We start from the raw sequence: 14,790 nt of genomic DNA on the forward strand, positions 1-14,790 counted from the left end.
GAGAGACTCAACTCAGGTGGGCAACTAGAAGGAACCCTGGGACATAGTTGCAGTAGTAGTTGTCTTCATTGAGGGGGCCCTGTAAAAACATGGAGCGTGTGTACTGAGGGCCCCCAAGGCCGAAAACCGAACCAAAGACTCAAGCTCAGAACGCACCATGGTGGCCGAGGAGGTTATCATCACCTTGTCGGGAGGAGCGCCCTGGGGCTTCAGACTACAGGGAGGAATCGAGCACCAGAAACCTCTGCAAGTTGCCAAGGTATGATTATGAAGAACACTACTGAATAAAATGAGCTTAATAATAGTTTTCTGTACCGTCGGTTTATGTGATATGCACATACAGTTCTTTAGTTCTAAAGAAACGTTCAAACTAAATGCAGCCTTAAGATGTAATGGACACCAGAAGCACAGGCCCCTGCACTCTTTAGTGGTGTGGAACTGATCCTGGACCAAAAAAGCCAAATGATTCATTGAGCTGTGAACTTTCAAGTACCATTCGAACTGCAGGACAACCCCCTTTATATATAGTCCTAAATAGCTAATGCACACTGCATGTACAGTATATTAAGTAATAGTTACAATTCAAGATTAGATGACCAGTAACAAGCAAAGCTTGTGGAATAAATGTTTACATTGCATTTAGGTGGTCGTTTTTATGAAAAAAAAAAAAAACACTAAATCTGTAATATTGTTAAATATTAATTCAATTTTAAATGTCAGCTTTCTGTGTGAATGTGTTGTAAATTGTAATTTATGTGATTCAAAGCTGAATTTTTTAGCAGCTAATACTTCAGTCTTCACTGTCACATGATTCCTTAGAAGACAATATATAAAGCTGATTATCTATTTTCATAATGATAATAAGAAATTACCAATTGAGCATGAATCATAATAGATAAGCATATTTAAAATTATATCTATCTATATATATATATTTCTATAGTAAATATATATTATATTATATCATATTTATATAGAAAAGTTATTAAAATTTAGATCATACTTTACAATGTAACTTTTTGTACTGGTGTTTTTGATTAAATAAAGGTAGGAAGACTCTAACAAATCTTAATGTTTTCAGATTGTAGGCAACTACTGTATAGAGAGAAGCATTTGATAAGTAATTTCATGAGACCCTAATCAATCAGTTTAACGTCCGGCATTCCTGTATTTGCAACATATTGACTAATTAAAGTTGAAACAGCTCAGGGGTGCAGTTCCGAAATCCATCGTTAGCCAACTAAGGTTGGAAGTCGTGTCGTTACATACATAGTTTGTTGATTTGGCGTTTCCCAAATCCATCATTCCAATGAACATTCACAAACTGCGTCGCAAACTTATATAGTTGCAACTACACCACTAGAGCTGTAGTTCAAAACATAGTTCCAGACTGTGTTCTATTCCAAGTTATCCCCCCTATGCCCTATTCATTTAGAACATTTAAACTTGGATAAAAAAAAAAAAAGCATTAAAGTATTTTTGCAGTTCAGTTTTAGCGATCTTCATGTTTATAATTGTGCTCCCTTCGCAATGCACTTCATGACAAAAGCTATAGGTTACCTATTTAAAAGCGGAATTTATGTTACATCTCCAAAGCTTGTGAAAACAAAAAACACAGCATATGTTAACGCTTTTAATTGATAGTAGGTTATTTATTGAGTATATGTACTGTTTATGACATGGGCCTGTTGGTTAGAACCTTTCCTCAGTGGTTTGCAAGAGTTAAATTGTAAAAGTAGACTTTTCAAAAGATAAATAAAGAATATCCTTCTCAATAATAATAGTAATAATAATAATAATAATAATAATAATAATAATAATGATTACTGATAGTATTATTAAAGTAGGATTTTTCATTACCTAATAAATAATAAATATTAAATTTCATTTTTTAATAAACTGCCTCATTATTTATTTATATGATTTATATACGATATTAGAATACGTGTTAGCTTTTGTAAGTGATTTTATGTTTTGAATAGAATATGTAATGTTGTCAATAATATTTGTAAAGGAAACACTGACCCTATATGTGCCATTTACTGTACATATATTTCAATTAATATGGAAAACGAGTGCATGTTTTTATCAAACATAAAATAGTATTTTTTTAAAAATCCAATATTAGTTTTTGTAAAAACATGCACTCGTGTGCGTGTAAAACAATATACACTCGTCACTACATCGTTCTTTTCCCAAACGATGCTTCGTACAATGATCAAGCGTGAGTAACGTCATTTGGGAAACGCACCCCTGGTTGTTAGTTCCTCTGGATATGTTCTTTTAATCTGATACATAAACTAATCATTCAACCCAGGAGTATTGACAGTGCTTATGGACTATCTATCTATATTATTATGTTATTCGATCAGGGTACTTTGATCCACTGATCTTAACTGTGCACCCACTAATCGTGGCTGTCATGAGGGGTGTTGATTTTTATTGGTGGATAGCTGCTTGTCATCAAAAGTGAATTAGATTAATCTAATGGTATGGAGGCTCCGCCACAGCAAGATTAGGTTTAGTGATGGGACCGTTTCCAGATCGGAGTTCACCACATGTTCCTGAACCTGTCACCTTTGCATTGACAACTATCATTGACAACACTACAAAGAAGCAAAATGCAGGATTACAATCAGAAATGGAAAACCAAACACTGATTCATTTACCATGCTGATTCGGATTGTTGTAAACAAAGGCCAAAGCAGCATACACACTATAGCATGTCCTGTTTATCATCAAGTAAAGTAAGTATTTATAGACTGATTATTGCTTCAGTAGATGTGCAAGTGCAACCTGTGAGTGTGAACAAAACCACTGAAATCAGAGCCTGTCTTAAAGTGCAAAGTAAGATGACAGAATGTATTGCAAGGCCTAGTTGAAAACAACATTACAACATACACAAGAGCACAAGAGCAGCAACTGTCTATGCCAGCCAATGGAGTGGTTTTGTGAGCAATGTTGCACATATTTGCTGGATATGTTAAAGAGAAAGTTTACCCAAAGATTCAAATTTGCACACTCTCAGGCCATCCAAGCTAAAATGACTTTTCTTCAGTAGAACATTAAAGATTTCCAGCGGACTATGTGGTGTTAGTTGATTTTTAAAATGCAATTCAATGGTTTTCTGTGCTTTAAGATTAAAATAAATGTACAGGCAAAACAAAATGAAAACCCATGGCTGCTGAAAAAACAGGTCTTTTGAATCAACAAATCCATTTCTGAGTGCATTTCTAACAATCTAGAGCAAGTCTTCTTGTTGTATAGTGATGTATTAGTGAGTGCAAACTCACCTTTGAGATGACACTGAATACAACAGAGAAGGATGATGCATTCTGTATTGTTCATCTAAGGCTGCATTTACACTGCATGACTCAATTCCGATTTTTTTTCCCATGTTACACAGATCGGATATGGCACATGTACAAGTAAGCAGGAAAAAAAAAATCACAGATTCCGATTTACTCAAATCAGATTCAGGCCTTGTTTATTTGTGAAAATTTATCCGATATTAATAGGATCTGTGTCCTCATGTCTGCAGTGTAAGCAGGTAGATAGGATTTTCACCTGTCAATGCGAGTTGTGCATCTTTAAAAGCTTTAGCCAATGACATCAACTCTGACGCTGTCATTTCAGAACAGACTTCAGCTGAGTCTCAAACCCTCAATCTCATACACAAGGACTAAAAAAGCCTTTATATTTTTATGTAACACAAGTATTTAAGCATGTTAACAAGAGAGACTTAACCAATATAAATTAATGTAAAACTGAAGCATACATCACATGCATAAATCAAGCCATGGACATCACATTTGTCAGGTGTGTGGACAGAACCCAGACGCAGATCAGCAATAAAAATTAACTTTATTAATTAGGAAGAAAAAAACTGGACACAGAGCCCAGATAAAAGCCAAAAGGGCTGGAAAAAACAACAAGCTCATGGTAGGGTAAATAGTCATTTTAAGTAAAACAAAATAAAACCAAACTGGACAGAAAAACAGACAAGCATCAAACTACATGTAACATGAGACACAAATCAGCCCAGACAATAGCAAACTGGGAGAATAAAACGAGGAGCTCAGGTGAAACAAATTTAACAAAATGAACCGGTAACAACACAGGCGGGGTCTAATTAATAGACAAATGAGCACATGGAAAAGACCAAACACAAGCCATGTGCTGAACACAAAACAAATAACAGACATAAGTACACAGCTCAAGATGACTTGATGCTGTGTGCTCACAACACAGAAAAGAATACATTGTTCAAGCTAACTCAAAACCAATGCACTCACGAAGAGAAAACAAACAAGTGTCAGTGTTCTGACACAAAGTAAGAATGAAATAAACATAAGACAGAACCATGACAACATTAAGGTGCCTACTGGTTTAAAAAGGCTTAGATTAAAAGAAGACAGCCAACTGAGAACTTTTCTTTCATAAACTATAGCAAAACAACTTAAAAAAAATAAACCCTGTGAAAAGATTATAAAGAGCACTCTTTATTGTCAGCTGTCAGTCAGCGCCCACTCTTTTTTTCCATGGTCATTGCTCCTTTGTCGTATGTCATGTAAATGCAGACAACTGGATACATATCACTTTTAAAAGATGATGTAAGCAGGTCAGCAAAAAAATCGGATACAGTCACAAAATCGGAATTGACCATCAAGATCTGCAGTGTAAATGCAACCAAAATGGTACTTATGTTCATACTGGATGCTATAACTGACACACAGTGGTGTAAATTAACAAATTACAAATCCTCAAATTACTGTAATTTGAGTAGTTTTTCTCAGAAACTGTAATTTACTAAGTAGTTTTAAAAATGTATACTTTTACTTTCTCTTGAGTACATTTTTAGTGCAGTATTGGTACTTCTACTCCACTACTTTCCTTTAACCTGTAGTCATATTTTTTTGTGTGTGTGTATGTGTGTGTATGGGGATTGTAAAAGTCTTGTAATTCCTGTCAAATCAAATCACACATAGACTGTAAATCACATCATACTGAACTACCTTAAGACATGGGTGCTTTACAAATTCAGCAAACCACTTGGACACATTAAAAGTGTCCGAGAAGATGTTCAAAATCTTTAAACGCAATAATCCAGAGACTGTTTAGACAGCATGTCACTGATTAGAGGATGATGGGTGAGGACTGAAATCACCAAATAGTCTTAAACAATCACTTAATGCACTACAGAATGTTACGTTTACACACACAAGCACAAATTGCATTTTAACTCATTCGCTTTTTACAGCGTAATACTCAGTCCTCACTACTCTTGAGTACTTTGAAAATGGCTACTTTTTACTCATACTTTGAGTAATATTTACAACAGATACTTTTACTCTACTTAGACTTCATGTTTGGGCAAGTAATGGTACTTAAGTGTGAATTTTCAGTACTCTTCCCATCACTCCCGATACAAAATATATCATTAGACTTGCATTGCAACCTTAATAGTCCAGATTAACTTAACAAATTCTCAATGTTTGATGTTTAAAACATCATTATGCAACATGAATGTTTTGAATGCACTCAGAAACATTAGGCAAGGCTGTGGATTTCAGATAATAATGTAAATACTGTACAGTTGAGTTAAGTTCTGTTGTTTCACTTCATAAAACCTCAGTGTGTTGTCAGGAATCATGTGTGTTGATTTTGTATGGTCTAGGTGTTTTGTTTATTTTGTTTTTGAATCTCAAACTGCAAGTAGCCAATGATTTACATTTTCACCAAGGGCCACAATTTCTGCTAAACAAATGTTCTGCAGAAGAAAAAAGTAGGATCTTGCGATTTGAAGACATGCAGATTAGCTGAATATGAGATTCTAAATGTAAAATGTGTAAGATTTAGTTAGAAGAATGAATGGATGGATATTGAGTCGAAAGTCATACAGAATGTCACTCATTGTGATCTATTTTTAAGATCCCTGAGATATGAGCACTCTTAGCTTAATCTATGTATAACATTCAAGGCCATTTTAAATTACTTTGTGACCTATTCATACATTATCAACCTACACATTTATACTGCAGGTACGTAAGCGAAGTAAAGCCTGCCGGGCTGGTCTGCGTGAGGGAGATGAGCTGATGTCCATCAATGAGAATTCCTGTGGGAGTCTGTCACATGCCCAGGCCATGAACCTGATTGACAGCATGCCAGGAACGCTACACATCCGAGTTAGGAGGTAAACTATCCTTTACCTTGTCAGTGCTAACATGTGTTTGTTTAACTCAAATGGTGTTTAGGAGCAGTAAGTAAATGATTGTTTTGAGTGTAGTTAAACCTCCAAGCCAGGGATACTGTAAGGTTCTGTTTCTGACCACCCCTGTGCTATTTTACCCCCTTACATGTCTATCAGGGCACCGGCTGGCTTCCAGTCGGTGGTTCTGGTTGCTCGAGCTCCTTCTCCCCGCATTGATAAAGAGTACCGTGCCGCCCTTAGGGCCATGTCGCCATCCAGCTCCCGACCTCACCAATCCAGCGTACGGCAGATCCACCGTGGAACCCTGATGTCTCCGACTGGACGCAGTGGATTGACCTCCCCACCTGGCAGTGAAGCCTACTATGGAGAAACGGACAGCGATGCAGATGTGGCTGCTCATGAGAGGCATCGCAAACCAAAGCGACGTAGTCCCAGCAATTCACCAGGCAAGGCTGGTCGAGCCTCACCAGAGGGAGCGGAAACTTCGGAAATGAGTGGGTATGACAGTGCTTCGGATGCCCAAATGTACAAACTTTTGGGGCCTAATAAGAGGGAAGACACATTGCCAGGTGTAGCTCGCAGAGAAGTGATTTACCAGCCCCCTTTGCATGGAGCATGGTCCTCCCAAACTTCCACTGAGACCTCGTCAATGAGTGCAGACGACCAGAACCCAAGAGAAGGTTTAATGGAAGAAGACAGTGGGTTTCAGGAGCCCACAAATATCCCCCCTCTTGTTTCTCCAGAAAGAGCCAAAGAAGCTTTAATGCTGAGCTCTCGTAGTCAGCTGGTGCCCATGGTTGGGCCAGTTGACAATCCAGTGGATGAGGAACTCACATTAACATACATGGATAAAGCAAAACAAGCAAGTGAGTACATGAAGATTGTTGCACTTGTGATCAACTGGCTTCAATCTCACTTTCACAAACATCTGCTTAGCTTTGTAAATGTGTTCTTAAAGGCACTGCCTGAGACTGCCTGCATGTAAACCCTTGAAGAGACCAGTGTCTAAATTTGTCCTGAGGCTCACAGGGTTGATAACCTGAGTATTGCTTTGCATGAGCTGGCATACGCATCTCCAGCTGCTGTCTCATATCAGGTGACGGTGGCCCTCACAGGGCCATACTCATTCTCTCCAGCTAGATCCTCAGCTGAAATACTTGACAGTATTGTTAACATTCTCAGTATTGTTTTCAGACATGAACAATGCTGGCACTTAAAAATCTTGTCAGTGCAAGCCACAAATTAGCATACTTTAGAAGCCAGGTTATTGTTCATCAAATGATATACACACAATTACTTACACAGGTTTTACATTCCAGTGCCTGGACATAAGTTATGCAGTGTCCAGGCACTGGTATGACATTGATCCTGGATTACAGCAATGGAATGTATGTTTGTTGATCCAAGATTAGGTGGTAAACAACACAGACATCCTTGTTTATGCTGTGATTACTGGCTCTGGAATCAAATGTGCTATTAATTCAGTATTACTGTAATTGACACTGTATATGCCGACTTCTAAATGTTAATTCTTCTAGTGAAACATAAGGTTTTAGCAGTTATTACATCCAATCAAATGGCAACATCGCATGTCTAATTCTACCAATATTTTTACTGATATATTGATAACATTTTCCTAAAGTGTTAATAAAGGGTAGGTTTAAGATTCAGTTTTTGGGACATTTGCCACAGCAATGTTTTAAAAAGTGTACAAACATCTTTAGAATCACTGATTATTGAAGCAATAATTTAAATAAACTGTCATAAATATAATGCTAACTCTAATTCTCTCTCTAAACATTATTTTATGGATGCACCAATACCGATATCAGTATCGGGTGTCGGGTCAATACTTGGTTAAAATGCTCGTACTCATATTATACATAAAATGCTAATGCCACGCACCGATACCATTCAATAGTAATTCACTACATGGATGGATTTGTTGTCCTACCTGACTTCAATGTATTAATGTATTAATTAATGTATTATATATTAATAGCTTAATCCTTATTAATAATCCGTTTATAAAATACGTTATTAATGGATCTATAGGCTACTGAATAATAAACGGTCCATGTCAAGGGAGTAAAGGTAACATAAACTGCATACACTTGATTATGTAATGTATGCAGTTGTGCACGTGTGTCAGTGCAAGGATAACTTATCCTTTAAATGTCCATGCTTATCGAAAATCAATAAGGGCCATCGATTTACAGGGTTGTATATTATTTAAGGTATATTTTTGGCTTTGAATAACCTTCTGTTAAATATGTTTTGTGTTCATCATTGCTACAGGCAAAAAAGAAAACCTCTTTTCAAATTAATTGCACTTTTATTGAAACCAACTCTAAGAAGTATCAGAATTGGTACTCGGTATTAGCAAGTACACAAATTAAAATACTCGTACTCATATCGGTTTGTAAAAAAGTGTTATCGGTTCATCCCTACATTATCCCTAAATTAAAATTTCAGCACTAGTAAACAAAGACTTTCCCAATGGTAGACAAATCATTTTTGCATCAAAGTTATATTATTAATTTAACCATGCTTCCTTGTTGCAAAATTCTTTAACTAAAACGCGGTTGCTGTTAAATATTTGTAATATATATATATATATATATATATATATATATATATATATAAATATATATATATATATATATATATATATATATATATATATATATATATATATATATATATATATATATATACTGTCTCAAACTTTTTTATCTTATGTTATGCAGAATTGAACCGTGGAGAGACAATCACAGACAAGCAGGTGAAAGAGGCCCGGTCCAAGTGCCGCACAATCGCCTCACTACTGACAGATGCACCAAACCCTCATTCAAAGGGTGTACTGATGTTTAAAAAGCGCCGGCAACGATCCAAGAAATATACACTGACCAGCTTTGGAAGTGTTGATGAGGACATGAGGCAGGACTCTCAAGAGGAGGATGGCATATTTCCTGGCAGTGAATCAGAATTTGATGAGGAGGGTTTTTCAGCTGCACCGGACCCCACATGGGACAGCGACTACCTTGAAATGCTGGAGAAAAGATGTGCTTCCAGAGGTCAGGAAGGAGATGGTGGTGCTCTTAGTCCTGGTCTGAGTGATACATCTGGAAAGGGGGCACAGTTGTTTGAGCAGCAGAGGAAAAGGGCTGAAGAGCATGCAAGGAAAATCGAAGCTGCACAAGAACAGTTACAAAGCCAAATGCTGGGCATTTCACTGAAAGAGGCCCAGGCACTTCCTCCGCTTCAGACAGCACACCCAGACCCACTAACAAAGCTCAATGTCCAGCCACCACCAGTTGCTCCAAAACCTGCCAGACCTTCAACAACCCTTTATCATGACGTTCAAGCAGCCGAAGCACAAAACAACAAGACACAGATGAATACACCTCAGACCATCCCCACTGTTCCTGTTATGGTGAATGGAGATGCTTCGAACACAACTGTGACAGCCCCCTCTGTGATGCCCAAAACTAATCTCTCAGTTCTTTCTACAGAAACTGTGATGCCTCCACCACCAACTCCTCTACCAGAACTTCCTGCTAGCTCTGTGTTAAACAGAACTGCCAGACCTTTTGCCCCAGGCTGCATTACCAATCGGGCAGCCACTGCTCCTGTTGTGTTTCGCCCTGCAGTCAGTAAGAAGACACCTAGACCTGTTTCAGTGGCTGTGGTGGCACCTCCATTTCCAGCAGCATCAGAAGAGCATGTCATGTGTGTCACCCCAGCCATATTTGGTACCCAAGTAACAATGAGTCAAATGAATGCCAATGTCTCTAATGAAATAATACCTACACAGCCCTTGGCACAAGGAACGTCTATTCCTCCACCTGCTGCTGTATCAGTTGAATCATATTCTCAATCTGCTTTTCAGTGCTCTCCAATGGAAAGCATCCAGGTTGCATCACTTCCCAGAGTTCAAGCCCAAAAGCCTACTGTTCCAATGATTGCAGAAACAATAGTTCCTCCTGATGACATGGTGACTTCTTTGGCTACTGATATGCATCCTAAGGGTATAGCAATATCATCCCAAACCTCTTCTATTTTGACCCCTACTGCTTCTGAGACCACTTCAAGCCCTGTAATTCCACTGTCACCTGTAGTCTATCGTGAAAAACCAGCTTCTGTTGGTGGCCGCACTGGTATTCTCCAAGATGCCCGACGCCGCAGTGCATACAAACCAATGTTTAAGATGCCTGACAGCAAGAAGAACTCGCCAAACCCTGAACTGTTGACTATGGTGCAGAACCTAGATGACAGACCCAGCCATGGGTATCCTGAACCAGACAATATTGTTTACAACATTGATGAAAATAGGACAAGGGTCCCACCACCTGTGGCTCCTAAGCCACGAGTCATCCCAGAAATGTCACAGATCCCTCAGGCAGAGGGAAAAGGTGCAGAGCTGTTTGCTCGTAGACAAAGCCGTATGGATCAGTTTGTTGTAGACACTCCATATCTGCAGCCAGCAACTCTACAACACCAACAATCCCAATCAGTCATAGATTTGATTCAACCTCGAGAACTCTCGCCAACCCCATCCCAATGGAAGTATTCCCCTAATGTTCGGGCTCCTCCACCCATAGGATACAATCCCTTGTTGTCTCCTTCCTGTCCTGTTGGGGTGCAGCGCGCAGGCGCAAAGGTGTCTGAGGGAAGCGCCAAAGGAAGTAAGGGTAGTTATGGTGTGCCAAAAGAGGGTATCAAGGCCTTGGATTTCATGAGAAGGCAGCCATACCAGCTGAACCCTGCAATGTTCAGTTTTGGTGGTGGCATTGGTACACAGTCTTCAATCCCTTCCTACCAGAGGCAGCAGAGGGAGGGCCACACTCTGACTCCACCCAAGCAGATCCCAGTAAAGGCGGCACGTGTGTATGAAATCAAAAGATTCTCTACTCCCACCCCAATGTCAGCACCAACTCTCAACCCCACAGTCATTATACCACGCTCACAGACCACCCTTGGTGAGCGAATCTCTCGTTCTGACATGACTTCCCCTCCACCTGAACCTGTCCCTGAAACATCTCTAGCACCTTCACGGGCCCCAGGCCTCCCAGAGCTCCCCAAAATTTCATCTGTGCCCATCCCTCACCCCATGCCATACTCTCCACCAGTTCCCATCTCAAGTATGTCAAATCTCAGCTACTCTGGGCTCCAAGCTGCCAAACAGTTTAAGAGTGCCCCGGAATTAAGTGCCTTACCACCAAATCCCTTAAAATCCCCTATCCAAGTTCCCAAACCACACTTTATTGCAACACGGGCGGGTGTACAGCCCCGCGTCTGGAGGCCTGGTACCTTACCTCACTGACAGTATTGCTTTGCATGTGAAAGACTGAAACATCTATATCTGTCTCAAAGTTAAATCCTTTCAAGTTTGATCAGTGTGGTAACATTAATTTATTTGGAAACTATAAGGGAATAACATGTGCTGCATCCCAATTTGCATACTATCCATCTGGAATTGTATTTAATAGTTTGTACCAACTCGTAGTATTGAAATGAGTGTGCTAAAGGTTTCCAATTGAATTGTAATTTGAAGTGTAGAACCGTCTGGTCACTACAAAAATTGGTAAAAAGTGCAAACAAGCTACAAAAATTTAAATCACGTTATCTGTGTTATAGTTTATCTGCAACAGAAATGTGTACTTCTATAAAGATGTGTTTTGACATTAACTTCTGAATGCATATTATGCAAACAGCAGAGAAGATTTCTTTCATTTAGGACAGAGGTGTCCAAACATGGTCCTGCAGGGCCGGTGTCCTAGAGAGTTTCACTCCAACCCTAATCAAACACATCTGAACCAGCTAATCAAGCTCTGATATACTAGAAACTTCCTGGCATGTGGGTTGAAGCAAGTAGGAGCTAAACTATGCAGGACACCGTCCCTCCAGGACCGAGTTTGTACACCCCTGATTTAAAGATTTAGTATAGGTAGGAGAATTGGGAATCAGCAATGCTTCGGCGTTTTGTTTTTTAAAAACACAACTGAAAAATCTACAATGTCAGCATTTCTTTGGCAATATGATTAAAATTCCTAATATTGTCATCGTGAATTTAAATTGATCCAACATGCGTGCATTTCTCAATGCATGTCCTGGTCTTGAGAACAATTTTTCTTCATTGCTCAAATGAAAACATTGTTTGTCTTTGTAAACATCAGACTGTTACTTCTTTTCTCTCAGAAATGTGTCTCTGATGTTACACAAACTTCAAAGGCAATTGGTAATTTTATTCAAGAACAAACTAGCCACTTAGGCATTGTTTTAGCAAACTCACTATGGTGTTTAGAGATACTGTCCTCCAAATTTCTTTAAGACTGTATGTGAGTTTTCATTTTGGGCACCTTTTACCGACAAAAGTCTTACCGCTGTGCTTTTCTTAGCGTAAAACCTTGATCTACATTACACATTTAAAGAAATAGGGAAAACTAAGAAAAACCATTAAGCTGAGGCTTTGTTTTACTGTGTGCTCTTAGGTCAATCAGAAATGATATCTCTCCTGGCAGAGCCTGAACTGAACAGGTGCATGAGGGTCATAGACTATTTGTAGGAGCAAAGCAAACAGGGAACCAGGCTGGTTCCTTAAAATGTGCTCTGGCTGGATATGTGGTCTTTATATCCCACTACCTATATATTAATCAAACAGCACTAATGAACATCTTGTGTTTTCATTATTATGTCATATAGAAACATATTTAAGTGGTCAAGTTAGTAAGTGTTGGAAAGGTATAGTGTTGGAGAGAGTCCTAGAGATAGACATGTAGGCTATCTGGGCACTAAAGCAAATCTGTCACATGAAGACAGGCATGAAAAGTGCGAAGCTAGCACTATCCAGGATTATCAGAAGGTTAATTAGCCAACTGGCTTTACTGGAATTAGTCAGAATACTCAAAGCAACATGTCATATTTGAATGGCATGTGTGGCAGTGAGGCTGATGATTTCAAGGATGAGTTGTTTTTGAATGTGTTCCCAAAACCCTCAAAAATATGAAAATGTCTTAAGAGAAAAAAAAATCTGAGGCCTTCTAACATTAAGGGAACAAAAGACTGAGGTTTTAAGAAAGGAAATCAGTATATTAATGTGTGTTAGATATTAAGAGAGGATGAATAAATAATGATTGCAGTTCTGGCAGGTGAGAAGATTTCATTTTTAAAACATCTCCTTTTATAAGTTACATGTAGAAACTGAATCAGAAGAAAGCAAAAGTAGACTGGGTGTTGAAATCTTGAGCCATTTTGTGTTTTTCCATGTTAGTCTGTCATCATGTTTTATATTAGACTAAAGCTTTTTTTAACCGCTCTTAATTTTGGCTGTTGTACAATTCATTGAATCAGTGTGTCCGTCTTCCTTACATTTGCTTTGTGTTTAATGTCTCTTGTGCTTATGATGAGCTCAGTTGAACTTTGGCACATAAGTAATTCTGAAAACTGAAAGTCTCATGCATTTCTAATTCAATAGTTGAGTAGTTTGAATAAAACATGCCTGAAATAGTAAAGAAATGTGTTTGTGTCATTCCAAGTCACTTGTATGTAATGCAGACATGATCTAAACATCTCACATGTTCACAAACGATTAGAAAAAAATCTATTTGTTTTATAAATAGTCATTTTTTATTTCACTGACACTATAATGCTTCTGATTATAATAACTGACGATATGCGGCAGTGTGTCTCTTTTTGTCTTACAACAGTGTTGTTGCACTAAATGGGACTAATCACCACATGGTGGCGCTTGCGTCCCACTGTTACTAATATAAATCTGGTTATGTGTTAGAGCAAGAGTATTTCAGTTTCTCACTCTTTATGAAACACCAAGACACTAGTTCAATTGAACCATCATGATGAAATTAACGTTATATCAGGAAAAGGAAAACACTAAACTTGGTTGGTAATTTTCTAACAAAATTATTTGGCAAAAATAATATGGCTCACAGAAAATGGGTTTTATTTAAATACATAAAAAGGAACAAAAAACAAAAAGCATACAGGAAATACACCTTTCATTAGCAGCAATTATCTGATATGCTTCTATGCATTCTTACAATGAAACAATGGTGCAGCAACTAAGCACAAATAAGAACATTAGTTTGACTTAGCTATAAATGTTCCTTGGCTGGACATTACTTTTTGCCACTGTTGTGTCCAAGTTTATAATCAAAAGCCAATGTCGCCTCTAAACATAGTGGAGTGCATGAGTCGACTACAGCTGAAACTGGCACCATTCTCATGCATATGCAGAGCACCATCCTATATTTAGGGCTGATAATGTTCAGGCACTTTTTATGGCTGCTCCAAGGCGCTTTCCCTGCTTAGATTCTATTTATGAGTAGATCCTTCCTGAATTGACAGATGGAGAGACTCTGACAATTTTTCAGTTTTATAGGGTGCAAACGATATGTGAATAATTATATAATAAGCATTGTCTCTGAGCAAAGTGGAAAAGTGCCTTGTAAAATATATTTCTTTACTGGCAAGGAAGTTGTGGTGTAATTATTTTAGTTATAAAATTAAAAATCTTACTGAACTATTATTATTTATATATGTCCAGGTTGTTACAGAAG

At 38.2% G+C, this 14,790-nt stretch overlaps 1 protein-coding gene across 2 annotated transcripts; it reads left to right on the plus strand.

Moving 5' to 3' along the window:
* synpo2la (synaptopodin 2-like a) lies at positions 1–13,729 on the plus strand. Of its 2 annotated transcripts, none has more exons than XM_009307375.4 (4): positions 1–259; positions 6,042–6,193; positions 6,368–7,077; positions 8,962–13,729. In XM_009307375.4, exons 1-4 carry the CDS (start codon positions 158–160, stop codon positions 11,535–11,537), a joined length of 3,540 nt encoding a protein of 1,179 aa, XP_009305650.2. In that variant the 5' UTR covers positions 1–157; the 3' UTR covers positions 11,538–13,729. The 2 variants fall into 2 exon arrangements, with proteins under 2 accessions (XP_009305650.2, XP_692299.4); XM_687207.9 differs by having other exon boundaries at positions 6,452–7,077.
* The last annotated feature ends 1,061 nt before the right edge of the window (positions 13,730–14,790 follow it).

Source organism: Danio rerio, chromosome 13 (genome assembly GCF_049306965.1).
Source record: "Danio rerio strain Tuebingen ecotype United States chromosome 13, GRCz12tu, whole genome shotgun sequence".
Taxonomy (NCBI): domain Eukaryota; kingdom Metazoa; phylum Chordata; class Actinopteri; order Cypriniformes; family Danionidae; genus Danio; species Danio rerio.